At 46.9% G+C, this 22,971-nt stretch overlaps 1 protein-coding gene across 2 annotated transcripts in view; it reads left to right on the forward strand.

Moving 5' to 3' along the window:
• The first annotated feature begins 288 nt into the window (after positions 1-288).
• The window catches only part of NRG2 (neuregulin 2), an 82,256-nt gene continuing 59,573 nt past the window's right edge, over positions 289-22,971 (forward strand). For both annotated transcript variants that reach the window (XM_085236334.1, XM_085236335.1), the window contains exon 1: positions 289-482. In XM_085236334.1, coding sequence (XP_085092460.1) covers positions 395-482 — 88 coding nt within the window. In that variant the 5' untranslated portion in view covers positions 289-394. The remainder of the gene's footprint in view (positions 483-22,971) is intronic.

The raw sequence follows: 22,971 nt of genomic DNA on the forward strand, positions 1-22,971 counted from the left end.
TGAGGTCTGAACTTTGGAAGTTGCCTCAAACACTCATTTCTGCAATATTCCAGAAGCTGTTCGGTACTTATCTGCAGTCAGAGGCAGAGTCAGCAGTGGCAGAACACCTCTGGAATTAATGTGTCTGGGACACTCACAGGAGAGTTGCTCCCATCCTGCAGCACTGCTCCCCTGGCCCTTCCACTGCAACCCAGTGCATCTTTCCAGATAACTGGGAGCAGTGAGCAAACAGTTAAAGTTCTGCTTCTCCACCCAGTGGTGGGTGTTGTCTGTCAGAAACAATATAAGAACAGTCGGAAGTTGCAGCTGGCAAGTAATATTTGGAGTAGCAGTTGTGGGGCATATAGATCTGGTGTGGACTGTCTTTTCCTGAGACTGTAAACACTTGTGCAGAATGTCCGAGAGCAAGAAAAAGGGGAAAGGAAAGAGCAAAAAGAACAAAGAAGGGAAAAAAGGGGAAAGAGAACCTGACCCAGGAAAAGGTACTTCCCATTTTTAACAAATTTTACTTAAAGGAAGAAGAGAGAAGCAAAACAGTCAGCAGGAAAGTACTTGTGGGTTGCATGAATTGGTGCAAATGATAGGGAGCGACTCTCAGGCAAGTGTGCAAATCTCTGCATCTCATTCATATTACATGCTCTTATAGGTCTACTTTCTTCCTGAGCTTCTCTGCTTTTTTAATATTCGGAGCCCCAAGAAATCAGGGCAGTGAACTCTTTAAATTCAGCTCCTGCCACGGTGCTATGTAGTTGAGGGGTGTTGTGCTCATTTTCTGGGGGTTATAGTGTGCTGGGTTCTGTTGCTTGGTGGGTTGGTTCCTTGCTTCTTCTTGAGGTAAATATCAAAAGCCACTATTTTGGAGGATCCTTGAGACAGACCAACTCTCTCACAGATCTAATTTAAGTTATAGTCTCACTTTTTGAGGTAACTGCATTAAGTTGCAGATAAAGAAATGGATGGTAAGCCTTCACTCTGCTGATATGCTTATTAGCAAAATGGAGCTGTTCTTAGAGAAGATCTGACTGTTCCTTGCTGAATGAGCAAGGCAATGCTTAAGATGTTGCTAGGATAAAATGTTTAGATTGCCTCTAACTGATAATGTTTGATTCCTGAGTAAATGGGGAGTGGAAGCTGGGGAAATGTGAGAACTGTCTTGGAGAGATACAGGAGATTTGATGGTAATACAGAGCAGTGGTATTTCATTTTCTGTCTCGGTATCAGGGAGGGATTATCCCTGGCTGTTTCTTATCTGTAGTTTATCTGGCAATGTATTTGAACAGAGCAGCAGCTCTGTCAGGACTTTGTGTTTTATCAGCATTAAGAGAGGTTACAAGCTGGACCAGGTCCTGGAGCAATCTGTCAGACAGTTCAGCTCTCGGCTTGCCTGGATGCAGCTCTGTGCTTGGTCCTGCTGCCATGACACTGTGCGACTGCTTTGGCTTCACACCAGCATCGCTGCTGGCAGGATGTGCCTCTACCCTGTGTCATTCTATTACTCTGAGCGCAGAGCTCTGTTCAGCTCTGTCGTGCCCTGGGCATGGGCTTTTCCATGGCTCTGCCCTGATCTGCCAGGACGGCAGTGGTCACTGATACTGTGGCAGGCTGACCTGAAGCGAGGTCTCCTGCTTGTGACATCAGAACTCGGCTGCTTCTGTGGAATTTGGGAGGAGTCTTTTGGGACATCTTTGTGATGGAGAACTCAGAAGCACCAAGCAGAGAGAGCAGCTGCTTGACAATGGTTGGATCTGCCCAAAGGGTTCTGCAACGTGCAGGAGCGGGGGCTGCCTCACAGTCATTGGCAGGATGGTCCTGCCTCTTACGTGTATGGATGGGATGGGGACTGCCTGAACTGTGGGCATCTCCTCTACTGGGAGCAAGATGGAGGGGCTGGAGGCTGAGCGGATGGGGCACAGCTGGGCAGTGAGGATGGCAGTGCTTGGGATCGGCCTCGGGTCTGCAGGGCCGCAGCTGGGCCCTGCTGTGCCTCTGTCAGTGTGGATTCCAGAGTGGAATCAGAGATGAATGCAGTGATTCTTTCTGTATTTCAACCAAAGAAAATAAACCTTCTGGGTTGGACTTACACAGCATGAACACATTACTACACCTATTACTCACTGGATTACTTACACGCAGTCCACTCATTGCCTTGTATTGCTGCAGTGATTGCCTATAGTTTGCTCTGTATGGTCATCAGAGGAAGATGGTAGGTTGCCTGTGGTGCTTCTCAACCAAATCTCACTTTGATTTGGGTTGGCTGGGATTGGTGGAAGCTGTGAACATCTTTTCTCATCATGGACTGCTTTTCCTACATGGTCTAATGGGCACTGTGGTGATGGTTTCCCAAGAGGACTTTTAGAAAAGAAGAATTCTTCCCTCAGTACACTTCTGAGCAGATGCCATGATCCCATCCCGCTATGCAGATACTCCAGGCAGCTGATTATCCCATGGACACTATGTTTTTCAGCTTGTGGCTGTGCCTCTGACTGCTCTTCTGGCATACTTGGGCTGATGTAAGAGCCTGGGGGTGGCACAAATCAAGCAGCTGGCATGGCACTGCAAGGGGAATTGGTGTACTCTTTTCCCAGATTGTAGTATTTCCCTGCAAATGAAGCATGCTGACCCCTCTCAAAATGGGAGGCAGAAGAGGAGCCAACAAAATGCTGAATCGGACTCAGGCGACACAGAGAAAAGCATGCATTTCAGATAGCCAGTACAGAGGAGGTTCGGGGGATGATAGGATGGAAGATTTCCTTCCAAGGCCTATCTTTAACCTAAATTCACATTTTTATCCCTTTAGTCAACTGAGTGCCTTGGCTCCAGATGTAGCCAGTGGAACAGCCCTTGGAGGCCTCCAGAGGGAGATGGTGTCCACCTATGAAGAAGCACCATCAGGATCTCTTTCAGATGTCTGTAGCTTACATCAAAGGATAGACAGACTGTGTACCACTGAGCACAGGTGGAAGGCACACCCTGCAGATGTGTGGTAGGCTTTGGAGAACTGGGCCAAACCTACCAGTACCAGTGCAAAAGCTCAGAACGGAGGACCAAACACCTGCCAGTAGAGCAGGAGGTCAAGGCGCCAGCCTTGACAGCACGGTGACTGAACAGCACATTGGAAAGGGAAGGGCTGTGAGGCTGGGCACAGCCTGTGTTTCATCTGTACTTTTGTGAGGTGTCTCGGGGAGAAAAGACCAGAGAAATGTTAAGCATCTGGTTGGTTGAATTCCCCAGCAATTCCAGGCATTCTCTCTTATTTTGACTTGGTGGTGAGGAAAACATTGTGTGTGCATAGGGTTTTGTTGTTTGTCAGTGCTAATAAGGACAGCAACACAGGAATTGTGCCATTGTGTTGAACTGCCCATAGCAAAATAAGTACTGGAAAACAACTTGGAGAGCAGGTGAAGAGTCTTTGCAGATACTCTTGTGTTTCAGTAGGAACCAGGCTGACCTCAGTTCTCAGATGAGTCAAGACTTGATAGAAATGTTATGTGGGAGGGTGTCGTGATTGAAATTCCAGGGATCTCAGAGAGGAAGGGCCCCCTGAACAGGAGCCAGTGGCTGAATGGCAGCACAAGACAGTGCCTGCCAGCCTGGGGTGCTCCAAAGCTCTGCCATGCTAACACTGAGGTCTGTGAGGATGGGAGGTCCCCTGCAGATGGCAGGTGCAGGCTTTGTGGTGGAAGTTCATTCTATTGGAGTTACTCAACAGGACTGCAACCAAAATGATTGCTTTGCACTGGTACCTCGATGAGCTCTGTCCATGTTGCAGGGCGAACACACTCTTGATTTGTTCTTGTCTTCTGTTTGTAGGAAAGATTCCAGTTCCAAGGAGCTCATAGAAAGATTAACCAAAAGGTTTGTTTACAAGAGGAACAACCCACAACGGATATCCTACAGTAGCAGTTTTGTTTTCTGTAAACACTCAGCCATACAGGGTGCCAGATGTCAGCTGTGCTGCAGGATCTGGCCACATGTATCTTGTCACTAGAGCATTTCCACTGGTGAAGCTAATGTGTTGTTGTTGCCATTGCTGTGTGGCTGTGAGTACACATGTGGCCAGTTACCACGGATCAGCAAGCGTGCAGTAACTTGCAGAGCTTTGGGAACAGAGGGGGTCTGACTCACAGGCTCCAGTGATTCATACTGGGGTAAAGGAAGAGGTTATTTCACCCAGCTGCTTTCTGGTCTTTTTTTGGTTGAAGCCATCCAGCCATCCCTGCAGAATGGACTGGTAAATGAGAAAGTAGCTCCGTTCCTCTGCCGCCCGTGTCTCATAGTGCCAAGTGTTAATACAAAGAGTAAGGCTATGGGAAAGACACCCAGTGGGGCTGAGAATGACCCTTCTCTCCATTTGTGCAGACCCTTCTCTCCATTCATGCAGACTAGAGGGCTGGGATCACCTGACAGAGAGGCAGGATGGAGCAGAGTGATGTGCTAGTAAAAAATCCCTCTATGGATCCAAAACTTGTGAGTCACAGCCCTGAGCATACTCTTTTCAATCCCTATTTGGAGGTGAATGTAAGTAACCTGGGAAAGGCAGTCTCTGTTGAGAGGGGGAACATCTGGAGAAGGGCTGAGCGCAGCCTGGCTGCTGACCTTTGGGGTCATGCCCTCTGCTCATTCTCCTGCCTTTGTTAATGTGACAGGTTCCAGCTGCAAAGCGGCTAGAGGAAAGCCATGCTGCCACGTTCCTTCCTCCTGCATCGGGACTGCCAGCCTCCAGTTCAGAGTGTGATCCTCATCTCCTGTCTTGGCTCAGCACTGAGCTTTAATGGGTCTGCAGCACTCCAAGCTGACTGGGGAAGGGAGGACAGTAGGGCAGGGTAAGCATGTGGACCTGCATCCCACTTCTGCTGCATAATTCCAGAGGCAGTGAGTGAAAGGGAAAAGAGCCTCTTCTTCCTCTGACCCCTCCTCATGGACACCCTCAAGTACATGAGGGGTGTTCAGTGTAGGGACCATAGGACCCTGTGCCTGTTACAGTGCCTTGGTACTTTGCTCAGAAGGCTGTATTCTTCCAGTGAGCAATGAATGAGGAGGATGTGGATCATATCTGGCTCTTGCTTGGGTATGCTTGTTTTCTTCTGGAAGTAAAACTCCATGAAAAATGAAAGAAACGTGGAGTCCAGGAGCAGCTGAGCTTGCAGCTTGTGACCAAGGTGATAAATTTGGGCTGGTTCCTTGGCTGAGAAGTCTATGAATTCCTTGTAAAGGCTGACTGTTCACTGTGTGCCATGCTCTGGGCAGAGGTCAGTGAGCAGCAAGGCAACCTGGTGCTTTCCTTTGGGACAGCTCCAGCCCACGTCCCTGAGGATGAGGCTGGAGGGGAGTGGGAAGCTGGGGAGGAGCCTCCTATATCTCTTGGTTCACCCAGAAGTTTGCTTGGTGCTGTGTGCTGTGTTGAGTTCCTTGTCCAAGCTCCTGCCAGCCTGGGGGCAGGTCAACCTGTTTGGAAGTCACTCAGAAGCAGGAGGGGATGGATGTGCTGGCAATAGAGGTGGTTTGGGAGGATGAAGGCCCAGAGTTCAGGCACACATCATCTGCTGCACTGACCTCCCATCTGGGGCAGGATAATGAAACCAGCATGGTTGGGGAATGTGGAGGAGTCCAGGAGTGAAGCTGTCACTGGACCTACAATGCAGCAGGGCTGTTTCCTCGCCACCTCTTGAGAGCATCCTGAGCAGTGCAGGATGTGCACGGCCTCCTGCCCACACCACTGCTCCCAGCACACATGCTGTTCTCCAGGCAGAGCGTGTGTTGTGAACCGAAGTGACCTGGGCTTGTCTCCTCTCTGACAAGGGCAGTGTCATAGTGCTGCATTTTTGAGCTGTGCCAAATTGTAACAACAAATACATGTAATCATGGTAAGAATTAAACATTTAGGTAATTAATAACTCCAGTAATTAGGCTTGGCAGACTCAGCCAGCAGTCCTTACACAGGATTTTAGTTCAGGCATGTCTAGAAGGTGAGAACTCAATGTGAGGGAGGAGGGATGCTTTGCAGAGAAGAGCTGTAACCTACACAAGGCTCATCTCCATGCAGTAATGATGGTGATCATATTTCTGAGGAGACAGTGGTCCTGGAGTTGCTTTACAGCTTGGCTTATCGTTACAATGCCCTTCATTTTTTTACCCCATGTGGAAGTCAAAGCCCAGCTTATCTGACTGGATTCTCCTGTCTGGTGGTGAGTGGGAGGGGAAGGGAGCTGCATTCACCCTCTGAGCCTGAGATGTCTTGGCTGGCAGCTCAGAAAAAGGCATTCAGCCACAAAAACATGGGTTGGACAGAAAGGTGCTCTTCAGAGAAGTAGTGAAACTTTAAATTACCTCAAGTCTATGCTAAAGTTGGGTGCTTTAGTGTCTTTTTGTTTGTTTGTTTTAATTTAAAATGACATCCCATAAATACCAAGCAGATTTCCTACATCATTCACTGATGTTTGAAGTCCTTCATAGAAATCTCTTTGTGTCAGAATTTTTACATTTCCTTAATTTTAGGGTAAAATCAGGTTAAGATCCACCAGCCAGATTCTCAACAGATGTTTCTGTGACTCAGGTCCTCTGGTGTTGTGCTCTGCATGTGACATCTACCATCTGAGCATCTGACCCTCCCACTTTCAACAGCTTTTCAATTTGAAGGCTGCGACTTTATTTGAACTCCGAAACAGTGTCAGTGTGCCTGTGTACATGTGTTTGTGCTCAGGGGAATTCTTCATTCTGCTTTGATGTCCATGGCACTTTGCAAGGATCCCCACGTTCCTGATGTGCTCCAGCTCTCCTCGGGCAGGAGAGGGGAAATCTGTAGTTTTGGCTGCAGACTGCTTCAGCAGATGCTTGTGTTCTCCTTGTGTGTCTCATGCACTCTCCTTTCTCCAGTGAAACCATCGGCACGCCTCCCCCACTCTCCAGCTATGTCTCTGCTTCAGAACACATCAAAAGAGCTCTTTGTGTTGGAACTGCTCCCCACCACTTGACTTGACTTAAGCACTCCTGGAGCAAGGCTCGAGGGACAGGGTCTGTCTTTTTGTTTGCTGGTCTGAACTTTCTTGGGCAAGCTGGTAATGGTTTTCCTGCCCCTAGTTCAGAGATCAGGAGGAGGACAGCAATGCTTTCAGCAGCAGCAGTGGCTGTTCTCTGCAGCATGGCTGCAGCATCCCTCTGCCTTTTCTGCTCTGACCCTGGCAGGTAATGTGGGGTTTTAATGCTTAGAATGGACTGAGATTAGTCCAAGCTATCAAATTATCAACTTTCACTTTGAGCAGAGGGCTTCTCTGCTACTGTATGTGCTGCTAGCCTGAACAGCCAGACAGCTCTGCAGGTGCTGAGCCTGCAAGGATTGGCTCAGGTAGCAAACTGGTTTTATACCAGGAGGGGCAATGCACAAGTGTGGGTACGAGGAGTCTGTTCGGAGCACCAGGCGTTGGCCAGATGGGGAACCAGATCAGGTCCCAGCAGAAGACTGATGCTCTTGAGAGAAAACTGTCCACGGAGCTGAGGCCAAGGCTCTGCCTGTTCCCCTGAGCCCAGCCACATCCCCACGCCTGCACTGTGTGGGTGTTCAGATGCCTTTCTCTATGTTTTCCTGTGCCTGTTTCCAAGCCCCAGCAAGTAGGGCAGGGCTGGCAGAGAGGAATGCTCAATTTGGGCACAGGCACAGGGAGTAGAGATCTTCTGGCTGCTGGCACAGTGCTAACTTGCTGATGTCTGCAGGACAGAAGGCTCAGCTCAGCCATACTATAAAGGTAAAAATAAAATAAAATAAAAAAGCAAACACAAGCATCACCTGCCTCACTTTCATTGTGTGAATTGCAAGTGAGAGGAATACTGATGGAAGGAGAGGCTTGGAGACACTCCAGTGGCTACAGCTGCTGGCACATTGCTCCCTTCTGGCTCAAGAGCTGGAAATGCAAGGCCAGGCTTTGTTGGCCAGCAGACTTTTAGAGCTAATTTTTACTGCTGTTGTGTCTGTTTCATGACTGATGAGCACTGCAACTTGTGCAGCAGTGACAGCTCTGCATCACACCCCATCGCAGAGCTACGCAGGCTGACGTAGTGAAGTTTGGCTGCCTAAAAATGATGGAGATGTTAATGTAATTCATGTCCAGAAGATCTTGCTAACAGGTCCAGGATCAATAGATCAGGGTGCTGGAGCAGCACAGGAATTCTTCCTGCAAGCTGCCTGCTTGCTGCTACCCAAGCAGCAGTTTGTCTCCCTCCCAGAGTCTATGCATGTCTCATCTGCTCATTCAAGCTTCTGCCTGGAGGGCAAGGACAAGGAATGCGATAAACTTCACTTTGGCATGGAAGAGTATTTTGCTTCACATTTGTCAATAAATGAATGTAGCTTTCTGTGTTGAGTTTGCGTGAGAGGCACCTTTATCAAATGCTCATAAATGATCCGGCTGGTTGTTGGGTAACAAACAGCTAAAATGTGCATCACAAAGAGGGATCTTGGCATTGCCAAGGTCGGGAGGAAGACTAAATAATGTTTCTTCAGGGTGTGAGATTGTCTTTTTGAGTCTGCTGCAAAGCAGCTGCAATGCTGCTGGTGTTGCATCGGCCCTTCTTAAGCTGCACATCAGGGAATTGTTCCTTTCTCTGGCTGAGAAAGGAAAAATTGTTGTCCCATCTCTTGGTTGCTAGTGGGCTGAACAGAAGTCATGAGGTGGCAAAGAAATGGTGTGCAGTGGAAACACGTTGATAACAGCTTTCAAAACCACCTCTGTCACCATCACTAGTACTTGGTTGGTTGTTTCAGTTATTAATACTTCTGCAGAGGTTTCCTTTCCTACCCTATATTTAGAAAATGTGGGCAGGCCATGCCATTTTAAGGACAAGTCTTGTATTAATAGGACCATTGCTCACTTTTTGTGTTGTAACATTTTGCATTGCTGATGTTTTGAGTCAGTGTTTCAGAGAGATGGTGAGCACTGCAGCTCTGGTTTTCTTGCTGGGGTAGGGAGGTGTCTTGTTCATTTTGGGGGGTTAGAAAGAAAGAAAAAAGGCAGTAGCAATAGGAAGTGCTGCCAACAGTTTTGGTTTTATTGCCAGAGCTGTGATAATCTGGTATTTCCCGTAAAGCCCCAGGTGTTCTACTTGCTTTATTTGCTGGGAATCTCTAATTTCTCTTATCCTTTGTTATCACAGGGCACAAAACAAGACTATCTACCCTTTCTGGGGCCTTAACATTCAAAATATCAAAAAGTGATAACAAACCTCCAACACATTTCTGGATGGATGGCTCGTTATATTTAATCCAGTATCAACTTTTTTGAGGAGAGACACAATTCAGGATTTCCAAGTCAGCTGGGCTGAGTGCATGGCATTGATCTGCGCTCTCCTCCTTTCCCCTGCTCTCCTCTGTGGCCTGTTCTGCAGGTCAGAAGAAACACCGTGTGCCTCTGGTACACATTCCTCACCCTCATGTCTCTGAGGCTGCTCCTTCTCTTCTGCCACGTGAAGGTTAGCAGCTGCCTTGTACAACTTGGGAGCCCTGGCCTCACCATGGCTAGGGTGCTTCCCCCAGCAGGGGTGTTTTTCTGCATTGGAGCCTCAGGGCTTGTCTGCACAGGGAGGCTCTTGCAAAACATGCTGGGCCTAGAGTGTGAATTTAAAGGGAGAGTACTATTCTGCACCAGATTCCTGACTGCAACCCTCTTCTTCTGCAGAAAAATGGGATGGTATTTTTATCATGTTGCCAGGCAGACTTGGTTAGCCAGCTGCATTAACCTGAGGAACATTCACGGACACTCTGCTCCATGCTGGCCCTGGGTTGCTGATGCAATGGCTGATGGCAGTGACCCTGGTCAGGGGAAGACAAGGAGCAGCAGGGAGCAGGCTGGTGTGTACTCAGAAAAAAGGGGGGACCAGTTCAGAGCAGAGCCTTAACTGGGATTTCTTGGTACCTTTTGGAGAAGCTTCCATGAACAGAAAGCCTCTGCAGGGCCACCTCCGTTGGGAGTCCCCCTTCCTCAAAGTTTGGGCTTGGATTAGCTGCTCGAGTCCAAACCTGTTAGAACAGCCTGGGACTGAACTTGATGAATTACCCCAAGTCAGCAGCACTTCCGTGCCGTGCTTGTGGTTCACGTGAGCTGGCCAAGCTATGGGGCGGTGTGCTGTGAAAGCTGTGGGGCAGTAGTTGTGGTGTTTGGCTCTGTAGATCACAAGCATGTTCCTCACCATGAGCTATCAGACTGGCCATCCTAGCTGTCATCTGTGGCCTTCATGTGCCAGAGCATGAAGCTTCCTACCTCATCTGTTCCCTAATGCCTTCTTCTCAAATTCAACTCACAAATGCTGTCTCAGCTTTAGGGCTGGCCTCAGAGAGGTAGAGAGAGGTGGGCTGGGAGGGACTGTGCGCCCAGAGCTGAAGATATGGTGTTGGTCCCCAGCACTGTGCCTGGGGATGGATGGAGGTCTTGTGCCCCCAGTGACGTGGTACAAGGCTGCTAGTGTTTAACTGTGACTATTGCAAGAATGGTGTGTGGACAGACAGAGAGCTTTGCATTTGGGAGTTGGGGAAGAGACCCTGCAAACAACTCGCATCCCACAGGGTTGAAACTTGATGTCTCTGGAAGGCAAAGGGACACGGAAAGTCACGTAAACGAGACATAGTGAGACTGGCAAAAGGGCAAGACTTTTGTATGAAGCATGGGCGTGCTGTTAGCTGGATTAACTAGGGTAAAAATACATGGGGGGTTATAAGCCTCTGGGCATCAGGGTAGAAACAACAACTCTATCCTTGAGAGAATGCAGAAGACTTCCCTACTGGGAAGTTATTCAAGAGAAGTAAGTGATACTTGCTGCTGTGAAGCAGAGCTCCCTGTCTAGTGAGAAGCGTGGTCTCACCCAGCATGGCAGCCTCTCGGCAGCACGGTGGTCTTTCCTGGCTGCATTCTGTGTCTGTCACAAGTCCCCATGCATCACTGAAGCCCTGTCCTGTTCTTCACTGCTGGAGTTGTCCAGAGCTCTCTCTGCTAATAGAGCTGGCTGCTTGAGGACTCAACACAGCTGAAATGATTTATTCCTCAGCCATTTATTGCAAATGAAGCACTGGAAGTCTTTCAAAAGCCATATTTTCTTGACCTAAGTTCAGCTGAGCCTTTTAGCAGCATTAACTTTACAAGAAAAGTTAGATGTAAAGAGGAATTCTGCATGAATGTTTGTTTGATAAACAGTCCTTACTGATCAACATCTCCCTCTTGAAGTCACCTGGTTATTCAGAGGATCATAGAATTAGCCAAGAATTACAAGCCAGCTGCCCCAGAAAGACATGATGGCTTGCTTGTTTACTCTGGATGCCTGATAAACTGCCAAAATATCTGTATGAAAACAGGTAAAACCGTGCAGTGTTTAGAATGTAGTAAAGCCTTCAGATACAGAGCACTTCATAAAATCCTATCACCCCAAATTAATTCCAGTTGGTAGGGACAGGAGAGCATCACATGGGCTGTAAACTGGGTGGAGGACCATGAACAATGGATTAGGATAAACAGCAGTGTGTCAAATTGTCAGGGGAGTGAAGGGGAGCACAGTGTTGGTAGCTAGTCTTGCCAATTGCTGCCCTTCATGGTGAACTGTGCAGAGTTAACCTCCTCCGTGTCTCTATGGGGCTGTTAGAGAAATTAAAAGATGTCTGTGGGTGTTTCTGTGAAGCTGGATCAATTCTCCTTTAGGTAGCTGGGAAGGCTTTACAGAACGTCCTTCATAGGGCAGAACTGATGTGGGATCCTTTCTGAGGTGTCTGTTGAGCTCTCATTTATGTTCACAAAGACGGTCCCAGTTAATTATCTGGTATTTTGACCAGGCATTTATGTACCACCAAATTACAGAGGGTGGGGTGCCTACTTTAGGAATGTGATGAAAAGCATAATAGGGTAGGCTGCTCTTAAATATGGTGTTCAGTATTCACAGTGCCCTGGCTTCCAGTATGAGACCCAGGTAAATGCTGATGTGGTCCTTGCTCGCAAGTGCTACTAGAAGAGCTGATCTGTGGTAGGCACTTCCTCCCTCCTTGCTGTGGGAAGGTGCAGGAAATTTCATATTCCTTATCTATGTTAGATGTTGAATGTGTAGAGGAATATAGTCCAATGGGTCGAGTGTTGGCAACTGTGGTAAATTTGGTGAGATTCTTTCTTGGTGGTCAGAGAAAAATTGTGCCCACGTGTGTAGTAGCTCTGGCTGGTTGTAGCCGTATGGAGGCTATGAAGCTGTTCGTAGACAAGCACAACCCAGTAAAACAAACACCTTTTTTGTGCCATGTGGTGCAGGCTCCTATCCCTCTTGCCTGCACTTATTTGCTCTGTGGCCCATGAAGAGGCTGTTTTGGAATAGGATCATGGTTCCCTTCTGGGTCTGGCTTTTGTAGGAGAGGCAGAATGGGAAGGATGACGGTTTGCTGTTCTGCAGCAGAGTATGGGGGCATGTGGATTCTGGGCAGAATAATAAGGGAGTGAGCGGCCCTTGGCTGTGCTTATGACAAGCACACAAAGCTAAGCTTGCCCCTCATTGTACAGGTTAATGAGACTGAAGGGACCACCAAAAGAAGAAAGAGTAAAAGGAAAAACAGAGCAGCAAGCTCTCACCTTCTTGGTCACACTGCCCCATCCAGCCTCTCCTTAGTGCCCTCCACAGCCAGTGCCAGTTCTCCCAGCCACACGCACTTCTCCTGGCCTTTGCTTGCTGCAGGAGATCAATATGATTTTCAGTCAAATCTGGTGCAAGGTCTTAATTTCACGAGAGCAAAGATGCTTGGAGTGCTTCAGTGAGGTGTGGGAGGTCACAGCCTTTACAGAAATGAAAGGAGAGTGAGGCTGGGCCTTAAGGGCACTGCAGAAGGTTTTCATAGTCGTTGATTTTGCAAAGGAAAAAAAAAAACAAATCACGCATCTCACAACTGAGGTGAACTGGGATTGGAAGAGCAAGAATGAATGATTCTGGTTCAATTGCCTGTGATTAGTGGTAGCTGGCATGGACAAGAAGAAAACAGAAAGAAGTGTAAAGGACGGAAAGACAAAGAGTTGGACTACATCTTTAGGAGTCAGTGAAACATCTATTTTGCATGTGAGGACCGAAATAGCTTCACTGGTCACAATAATGATATCATGGCTGCGTTCTCCACCTGCCAATTAGCACACCCTTGTGCTGACAGACTTTCTTTCAGGGGCTGTAGGCCTACTCCCTAAGGGGAGTAGTGTTGCCTTTTGGAGAGGCTGTGAGGATGGGACGCTTGAGGTCAGCCTGGGACGCTCTGCGAGGTGCAGTATACATGAGTAGTGCCAGACTGTTCGTATGTCTGGATCCTGGTGGGTTGAGTGGATGTTGCAGGGCTGATGCTACCTCAGGGCAGAGATGCAGACTACTCAGCTTCTGCAGCTTTCTTTCAGGCTTGTTCTCCCAACCCTGTGATTTGTTGTCCATTTGAACTCTATCTTTGGGCTTTTGGAGATTGATTGTATGGATGCTGAAGATGGTAAAGGTCCATCCAGGCCTTTTCAGGACAGTTCCTCAGCAACACCGCACTTCTTACATGTTTATCAAAAAGTTGCTTGTGCAGGACATTTAAATTCACAATGTCCTACAAAAATGTTCCCAGCAGAAGAGATCCCACTCTTCCCAATAGGTTTATCTATATTGCTTTTCAGCTCCCTGAACATCCTTTTCTGGGGCTTTGAGGTGATCGCATTCCTCTGCTATTAAAGATGACATTCAAGGATAGCTTGGGGAGGCAGTGAAAGGGATAAGCAGTCAGAGTGCAAAAGAGAAGGAGCAGATCTGGAAGAGTTTTGCTTGAGATGGAGTGTCTGGGCAGAGAGTCTTCTCTGTTGACCAGCTCAGCTGCTTCCTTGATTTTCCCTGTCAGTTTTGTAGGGAGATGAGAACCATCCATATTTATAATACATGATGTGCCCTGTCTTTTCTTAGGTCTTCCTTGGATCCCAAACTCCTTCCACTTGTTGTCACTGCTGCTTATAATTAGTGTTTGTGGTGGCATCCAGAGGTCCCAACTGCAGCATTGTTCCCCTTGTGCTATTCACAGCACAGAATCATTGCAAGAGACAGTCCCTGCCCTAAATATATTGAGTGGGATCTTTGAGAGAGGAAATGGCAGCACAGAGAAGGGATGTGAATTGTCCTACTTTACGCAATATTTCTGGGATAAAACCCAGCACTATTAATAACTTTTTGCTCAACAACTATCTTTTGTTCAGAATTCTGGTTTTCACCTTAAAATGTTTGTGTTATGCAGGATCTGCTGGCAAGTTTGGCAAAAGTTCCCTCCTTATGATCTACGGCTAGATGTAAAGCGAGTCCAGTAAATACCTATCATTTTGTACTCATAAAGCTGTTTGCCAAGGCCACCATCATGTTACCTATTGTCTTCTGTTCACTTGTGTCTTGCTGCATCATTGGTCCTTGTTTTTTTTTGCTTGTACTCTGCAATTTCTCCTAGAGGACCATTTGTGTCACCTCGCACTTGGCTACTTTTTCCCATGTCCTTCTATGCAGGAGTTGACAACCAGCAAAAATTTGCTCGCATCAGATGCTCAAATTCATTTTACCTATTTATTGTCCATTAATATTCTATAAAATTGATTTTCTGCCAGAAATGTTTTTGGAAGCAGAAACTGTTGATTAAATTTTAACGAAGAGTCACAGGAAGCAAATTTTAAAATTGCAACTGTATGTTTGTGATAATAACAGCTCTGTCACTGCTGTCAAGGACTAGAATTGATGGAGGCCGCAAAATGTCTTTATCCAACCAAAATGAGTCAGAGTTGCTTGATTTTTTTTTTTAAACATAAGCCACAAACTGCTCATGAGCAATTTACAAGCCAAAAATTAGCCAGCATGGCTTTCCAGAGAATAGTTCTGAAGAATATTGCAATAAGCAATATTCAAATATAAAAAGAGGGAAAATAAGGATAAAAAAATTAATCAGGAAGAGCTGACATCCTTGAGACTCCTGACAGCTGTAAATCAGCCCGGTTGGGGGACATTTCAGTGGAAGCCACCCATTGCTGTGCTTCAGTGGGGGTCCATAGCTATTCAGAACAATGCTGGGAAGCCACACTCTGGACAAGGCAGGAGACACGCTGTGTTAGTGTCTCCACTGGGCAGTGCCCAGAGTCCCAAACGGAATTTACAACTGCAGCCCATGGAGGAGGGTGGCCCCTCTCCGCAGGGCTCTGTTGCTCCCCAGCCCGGCAAGTGTGCGGTGCTGCAGAGACAGAGCAGGACCAGCCCTGTGCTGCGTGTCGGGATCTCTGCTGCACATGGTGCCGCTGGCTGCAACAGAGAGGTCGATGTGTGGGAAGAGAGCAGAGCTTGGCCTGGCACAGGCTGCTGCTCCAGCAATGGCAGTAACCCACAGCGTCCTGGGCAATAGGAGAGTTTTTTAGTACAGGGCGGTAATTCCATCCGCATTTGGTGGGATTTGGACACGTAGTTATCTGTCTGCCTTGGAAATGCTGTCTCAGGGATGATCTTTATTCCTTCTCCTGCGTTTGGATGAAAAACAGACCTGTGGTTACTGTCTGAGGTTCTCTTGGTACCAATGCTTTAAAGCATTTCTTAAACTAATAGAAAAACTTTTCATCTTTCTAATATGAGAGAACAAACAAGACTTTAATACGAGCCCTGGAGTTGTGGGGAGATCCCGATAAAAACACAGCTTTCTGTTTTGGAAATACCCTCTGGTGGATTTGTTGAAACCCTACCAGAGACAATGGTGAACTTCCAAAGTAAGGAGAGACATGGAAAAAAAATACTTGTAATTGAGACAGCAAGTGGTTGGCTTTTGTCACGGAATGGTGATGAATATAATTTTATAGGTTTAAGGTTAAAAGTTAGAAACGGCTAATGGAATTTATCTCGTCCAGTCACCAAGGTTCTTGTACTGTTCTCTGAAGGTGCAGCATTCCCACCTGGTCTTCTATGAATCTCTGGGATGTTCCTTGGTCCAGGATTTCTGGGGGAGTTTGGAATATCCAGAAGTCGTTGTATGCTGGGATGTTCCATCTGACCTTCACTACTGCCTGACCTGCATCAACATCATCGTAATTGGTCCCAGTTTTTGGAATCTGTTCCCACGCACATGTTAAACATGTTTGAAAATGCTTGTTATAATGGTTTGTGCCTTGTAAATCTGCCTGGACAGGGTCTGTGCTGGGGCAGTGCTGGTGAAGGGGGATTTGAACAGTTCCCCCACTGTGAGGTGCTGCAGATGCTGCTGCGCGGTCCTCCTGACCTCATACTTCATGTCTCAGTAATTTAACACTTCTGGGACCCTCATTTTCTATTAGTGTAAGATACTGAGAATGGATGAAAAAGGTATCTAGGTGTGCTGTGCTGCCTAGAGCTAATAACACATCCTTGGTCTTTCACTTAGATATATAAATGTGATGGGCACAAGACTGGACTACACAGAAAGGGCAGAAGAGGATGCAGAAAACATGCAGTTGTTGGTAAACTTCCTGCCTCACTCGGAAATTCATCTGCATTTATGTGCCTGTAGTGGCCCTTCTTGCTGGTTTAACTGAAGGAATTGGTGGTGGCCTTTGGCAGTGTTCAGTGTTCTTGCTTTTGCAAGTTTACCTGCAGGGCTCCCGCAAGTCCACAGTGGTGTGTATTCTGTCCTGTGGTCATCGGTAGAGCCTAGGTGGTGCAGATAGTCTCTGTTAAAAGGGTTTCACTTTCCTAAAGGCTGTCGGTTTTTTTTTGGTCTTTCCCATGCTTTGAAGAAGCACTTTTGTGGCTGTTAGCACTGTAAAACACCAAATATTGTTGGATTTTTTTGTCCTTTTCCAATACTGATGACATTCCACTAATGGCCATTTTAGATCAGCAAATCCTTCCCTGTAACCCGAAAAATAGTTCTCAGCTTTCCTGTTACTCTAAGGGAGATATATATGGTTTCATGTACAGATCTCACGATAACCATTTAATTAAATAGTTGGGATTTTTTAGACTGTTTTGTTTCCTGGGATGAGTGTTACACTTTGCTTTGGTGACTGAAAGATGATGGACGCCACCCAGGTCCTTTCCAGGGTACCATGGCAAAGAGCTTATGCTTATTATTCAATGGCAGAAACAAAGAGTTAAAGTATTTTAAAGTTTTAGATGCTGTGGATAATTTGTTTGTCCGCTAGGTCTTGACTGGAGGTCCATAGAGTATGGGTGGGCCATTTTTCAAGCTGATCTAGAAGATAGAGATAAAGCTATATTTTATGAATTGCAATTTCTAAGGTCATCTGGAAATTGAGCAGTTCATAAAATATATCTTTGTTTAACGATATATTTGATTATATAAAATATGATCCCAGAATCAATTGGGTACAAACAAGATGTTGCCTTTAGGGTTGAAAACACATTGTTAGAGGCATGAAGAGCTGAAATTGTCGCTGCTGTCTTTGTGTGGCTATTGTTTTTGGTTTTAATAGGAACAGAATGAATGACATTTTTCCATCAGACCACTTATGCTCAACTATACCTCCAGGACAACTTCCTGGCCAAAAATATTCAAAACAAACACACACAATAGCAATTCTACTCCAATTACATTGTTTGCAAAGAAGCTAGTGTTCGTAGAGTACTAGGTTTGGCAAATCCAAGCACTCAGTCCTAGATTTTAGTACTGGGTGTTTGTACATGCATTCCTTGTACCTGCTGCACTATTCAGGTAAGTGTTCAAGTGGCTGTGTGCATGTGCATCTCTGTCACTTCTGACCACTGCATGGTAAAAGGACATCCTCATTGCCTGTGCAAGTTGGGTGAACAGCCTGGCTATGGGGAATACACCCTTATCCAGTGGCCAGATGCTCATTAATTTCAATTAAGCTAAGATTTAAGTTGAAGATTCTGGGCCAATTCATACACCAATTTCAAAACTTTCACTTGAAAGAAGAATGACTAAATATAAAATGTGAAAAGATGGAGGAAGAGGAATTTATCATGTGCTCATATATGTAAGTGGAACCAGAATTTGTAAGAGGAAAGTGAACTTGCTGGCTTTGTGGCACGCTTCTCTGTGGTTTGGGCTGCCAGAGGGATTATATAGAGAATGAACCTAAGCCAGCAAGCCCTCTTCTGACTTCCTAGTCAATGTTCTTTGGCTGATAAGAATGGTTGTAAAATACTGATTGTTGTAACTCACAGTTTGAAATGTATGTAGTGCTGCAGATTGGCAATACAGCCAGTTTTCCTTGAGACAAAGAGCACTAGGGAACCTAGTTAAGGGAAAAAGCTTGTATGCTAGGGCTGCTGTGGGGCACGCAGGGAGGAATAATGCAGCTGTTCTGGCTCCAGCAAGGTTTCCAAGCTTCATTCCCACACTAGTTCTGCAGAGTTCAGTCATTTCAGCATGTTCACACTTTCAGTCATTTGGGTTCTCTCCACATCAGCATCTGTTCCTGTCAGTCAGCTGGCTGGATGCCCTCAGCAGAGCCTCTAGCACCCAGGCAAACTGCACATGCATTGCCTTGTCTAGCATCTCCAGTTGTAGAGGGTCTGTTCCCTGCAACGCAAACATATGTCCCTGGCTTCTGCTGGCATACCTATATGGGAAGGGCACAGCAGCACAGTGAGTGGTAGGAACCATGTCCTTGGAGAGCTTTGGTGTATCACCCCTGGCTGGACGCTGTTACAGTTACAACACTGATAGACACATGCTCAGTGAAGGTGAGGTGTAAGTGCCCAAAGTGAGCCATGCCATCTCATGTGGGGTGCCGCAGTGGAGTCCAAATTGTCACACACCTGGTGAAAGAGAAACTCAACTTTGTGTTAATTAAACGGCCTAATAGTGGCTACAGCATAATGTTGCTCCTCAGAAATTTATGTTTATGTGGTATGTACCCCTGCCCAGGGCTGCAGAGATCCCAGTAAGCTGCTGCAGTGTGTGAAGGCGGTTACATTAACAGCTGTGAGAAGTTCTGATCATCCTTCTTGCACAAACTGGGATGGCCAGCAGGGACAGGGAGGTGATCGTCCCTCTCCACTCTGCTCTTGTGAGGCCCCATCTGCAGCACTGCGTCCAGGTCTGGAGCCCCCAGTACAAGAAAGACAGGGAGCTGTTGGAGAGGGTCCAGAGGAGCCACAAAGATGATCGGGGGACTGGAGCACCTCCCCTAAGAAGACAGGCTGAGGGAGCTGGGCTTGTTCAGCCTGGAGAAGAGAAGGCTGCAGGATGACCTCAGTGCAGCCTTTCAGTACCTAAAGGGAGCCTGCAGACAGGAGGGGAATCAACTCTTTGAAAGGGTAGATAACTGCAGGACAAGGGGAAATGGTTTTAAGTTGAGGGAGGGAAGATTTAGGTTGGATGTCAGGGGGAAGTTCTTTATAGAGAGAGTGGTGAGGTGCTGGAACAGCTGCCCAGAGAGGCTGTGGATGCCCCGTCCATCCCTGGAGGTGTTCAAGGCCGGGTTGGATGGGGCCCTGGGCAGCCTGGGCTGGTATTAAATGTGGAATTTGGCGGCCCTGTCTGTGGCAGGGGGGTTGGATCTTGATCCTTGAGGTCCCTTCCAACCCAAGCCGTTCTGTAATTCTGTAATTCTGTGAAATATAAATTGCCTAAAGCTAAAGGTGTATTACAGACACTGTTATGTTTTATATTCCTGATGTGAAGCCTGTAATTACCCACTGGCAGGTAGGAGCAGAGGGTGGAAGGAGGCGATATGTCAGTGGCACGTGGGGGTTCCCTTGAACAAGCTCTGTGAGCTGTGAGCTGACTTGTGGAGGTTGTGCTGGCCAGGTGATTTTGCTACCATCCATGTATCTGACAGGGCAAACATCTGCAGCATTAAGCTGTTGTGTTTTGGGGTTTGGTTTGTTTGTTTGTTTGTTTTCAAGTGGACTTCATGTTTCTGTTCTTTCTGGTTGGAGGGAGGTTCCTTCAGAGCAGGGCCTTGTTTGACAAAGAGAGTTTGGTGCCAGTGTTGAAGCAGTCAAAGTGTCAATGTGCACAGGAGCTGCTGCCAGTGAGGTTCAGTTTTGTCTCCTTGTCAAATGAAGGTTACATCAGACATGGACCAGGGGAGCATCACCTTTGATAAAAGCAGTAGTCACAGCAAACATGCCAGAAACAGCTGGGCTGCACAAGTCAGGAAGATGTATTCACCCAGCATAGGCAGTGCCGACCCACCAAACATCGTTCTGGACTTCAGAGGTGCATGGTGAACCATTGTGCCAGGGGCACACCTTGCAGTAATGATGACAGAAACGAAAAATTTCTCTTTGGTAAGGAATGCCATCTTTGCAACAGTTTCTGTAATTGAATTTGGAGTGATTTGAGGCTGCAAATAATTTCCCATGGGAAGATGAATTCTGAAATTTTCCATCTGGGAGAACATTGACACTCTTCCATATGAGGTGCCCTACTAAAGGGGAAAACCTACACTCCTGAGAGCGGGACTTTGAACCACAAAGTGGTGGTGGCTCTCCAGAAGGACCCCAGGCAGGGTTTGGACTGGTGTCATGCTTCCAGATCTTATCTTTCAATGGTAAGGAACCTAGAAGCCTTGACTGTGCCTATAGCATCCTTTAGGATTTCCCTGTTGAGAACTGAGAGTGCAGACCCCTGGAGAAATTGCTGGACCTGCAGGTTCTCCACCTCAGCACGGTAACTGAGAAGGTGGAAGCCCTGACATTTGCATGGAAGAGCAGTTCTGGGGCCACATCTTGGGAAGCCTCCAGTGGTTTGCAGGAGGACAGGAAGGCAAGTCACATCTACTCATGATGTCTATTACCTGGATATCTCAGATGTGTCTGTAGATTGTCTGATCCTTAGGATCTCCCACAGTGAGCAAGATGCAACTCTTGAAGCAGTGGTTGCGGCTAGCATTGCTGGCTCTGAAAGAATTATTTGAGCACCTTTCCTGGGACTAATTGCTTCTGCTTCATGCTGCCGAAGGGTTGTTTATGTAGGATGCTTTGTGGGTGGGATGTGGTTTGTTACTGTTACATTGTAGGAGTCTTTTCAGGCACTCTGCCCATTTATGATTAATTATGTTTTGAGTTCAGGCTCTGAAGGTGCTTTCAGGTATATGCCAGGTACCAGGAGTGAAAAAAGTTGTTATCATCAAGGTACTTCAGTGTAGTATCACATGTAATCAAAAGTGAATTAGTTAGAGCAGTGTGCAGATATAAGCCCTTGTAGGGTGAGTGTTCAAGCAACTCGTGCAGTGCAATTTAGGACTCAAGTCTTAGACTTTTGTAACCCTCTCCTCTCCTGGAGCAGTAGGCTCCAGGACTGTGTCAGCAGACAAACCTTCCTGGAAGGGCCTTCTAATGGAACATTTCTGTTGAGACAGGCTGAGGAATGGCGTGCATTTGTTGATGTGGGTCCTTGCACCTTTTAGGGTTAATTTAGTTCCTATGACCTACATGATAGCATAGGCTGGGATTTAATGCTTATTTGGATTTCATTTGACTTAGGAGTGAGCAAAACCCATCAAAAATCTGTTACTGTCCATGGCCCTACCATGATTAAACCTTCCTTTCTGCAGCACATTGTACCCTTGGCATAGGTACCCTTCTCCACAGAGAAGACGCTCGAATTTGGGTAGAGGAGGAGTTGACTGGATTGCAGGGTGGCCAGAGATACGGATCCTAAACGTTTCCTAAAGCTATCTGTAACTACATTCGAACAAGAACAACCACAAACCCCCTCCTCCTTTTCATGAACCCAGAGGCAGTGGTGAATACTTGGCATGTGCTGCTAACCTACCTGTGAAGGAGATCAGGAAGTGGAAGAGCAGAACTGTGGGATTCAGATGATGAGGTGTTAAAGGGGGTGGACCTGATTCAGTGTTCTGAGTCTGCCAGAATTGGTGGTGGCTGCATTGGAGCAGCAGTAACCTGTGCAGAGAGGTCTGGGAAGCAGGCAGCTGGGGGAAGTGTGGGGTAAGTGGACTTGGGCTTCCCTTGGAATATTGCTGAGACTGCCAGGCATAGCATGTTGTCTTGACTCGTTTTTTCCAATGTGTTTGGAAAGGTGAACTGACCCAAAATGCTCAGAGCGCTAAGAAAAGGGGCACTTTTAATCCTCACATCGGTTTGAACCGAGCTCACAACTTTGTGAGCTTCAACTTTGTGGCTCGGATGGGGCAGTGAGAGGAAATGGTTAGATGCTAAAGCTGGAAGTGAACCAAAATTTAAAACATTCTGTGACATACTCCAGTGTTAGTGTGTTGCTTTTGTCTCTGAAGCTACTTTAGTTTACTGGTGGAGAAGGTTGAAAGGTGATTCGTTCATAGTTTACATGTACCTAAAAAGGGAAGAGGTTTCTGGTTGCTAGATGGGATTCAAATTTACCAGAGAAAGATCTGTTGGCAGTAAGCCAAAGTTGAAGCAGTTCAGGTTAGGAGGAAGGGCTGCAGTTTAAACAGTAAGAACAAAAAGCAGGGGAAGCTCTTGGGCTGGCTTTCAGCAGGCTCATCACCAGCTAATGGCTGTAAATGAGGATTTCTGTTTCTCTGTGGGCCTGCCTGTTGGGGAATGTCGTGCAAGTTATTACCGGTGGCCAAGAGTAGAAGATGCAAGAGAGCTATGCATTGGTTTGGATGAGATGTATTGCACACAGGTGGGAAGGAACTGAGAAGTAGAGATCTTGGAAAGTTTCTTGCTCTTCCTTAGCCTCATCCTTCACTGGTCTCTGGATTCTGGGGCTTTGCACTGCTCTCGCCAGCATTTTCTCTGTAGAGGGTCAGGGTTGGCCCATCTCTCCCAGACCCTGCTGCCTGCTTCACAATGCTGCAGACCGCCAGCCTGGAACTAATGTGAAGCAGATGCACCAATGCCAAGGTCGGGACCTTACCAGTATTTAAAGCACGTGTATGGAGTTGGCATGGAACACGGTGACCTCAATTACAATAGCAGCCAACCAACACACACATTCAAACAGAATAAATATTTGACAGCCTATTTCTCTATTCCCCAAAATGACCCCTATAAAAACAAGGTCCTGTTTACCTTCCTGAT

The sequence above is a fragment of the Meleagris gallopavo genome, chromosome 15 (genome assembly GCF_905368555.1).
Source record: "Meleagris gallopavo chromosome 15, MGAL_WU_HG_1.1, whole genome shotgun sequence".
In the NCBI taxonomy this organism is placed as follows: Eukaryota; Metazoa; Chordata; class Aves; order Galliformes; family Phasianidae; genus Meleagris; species Meleagris gallopavo.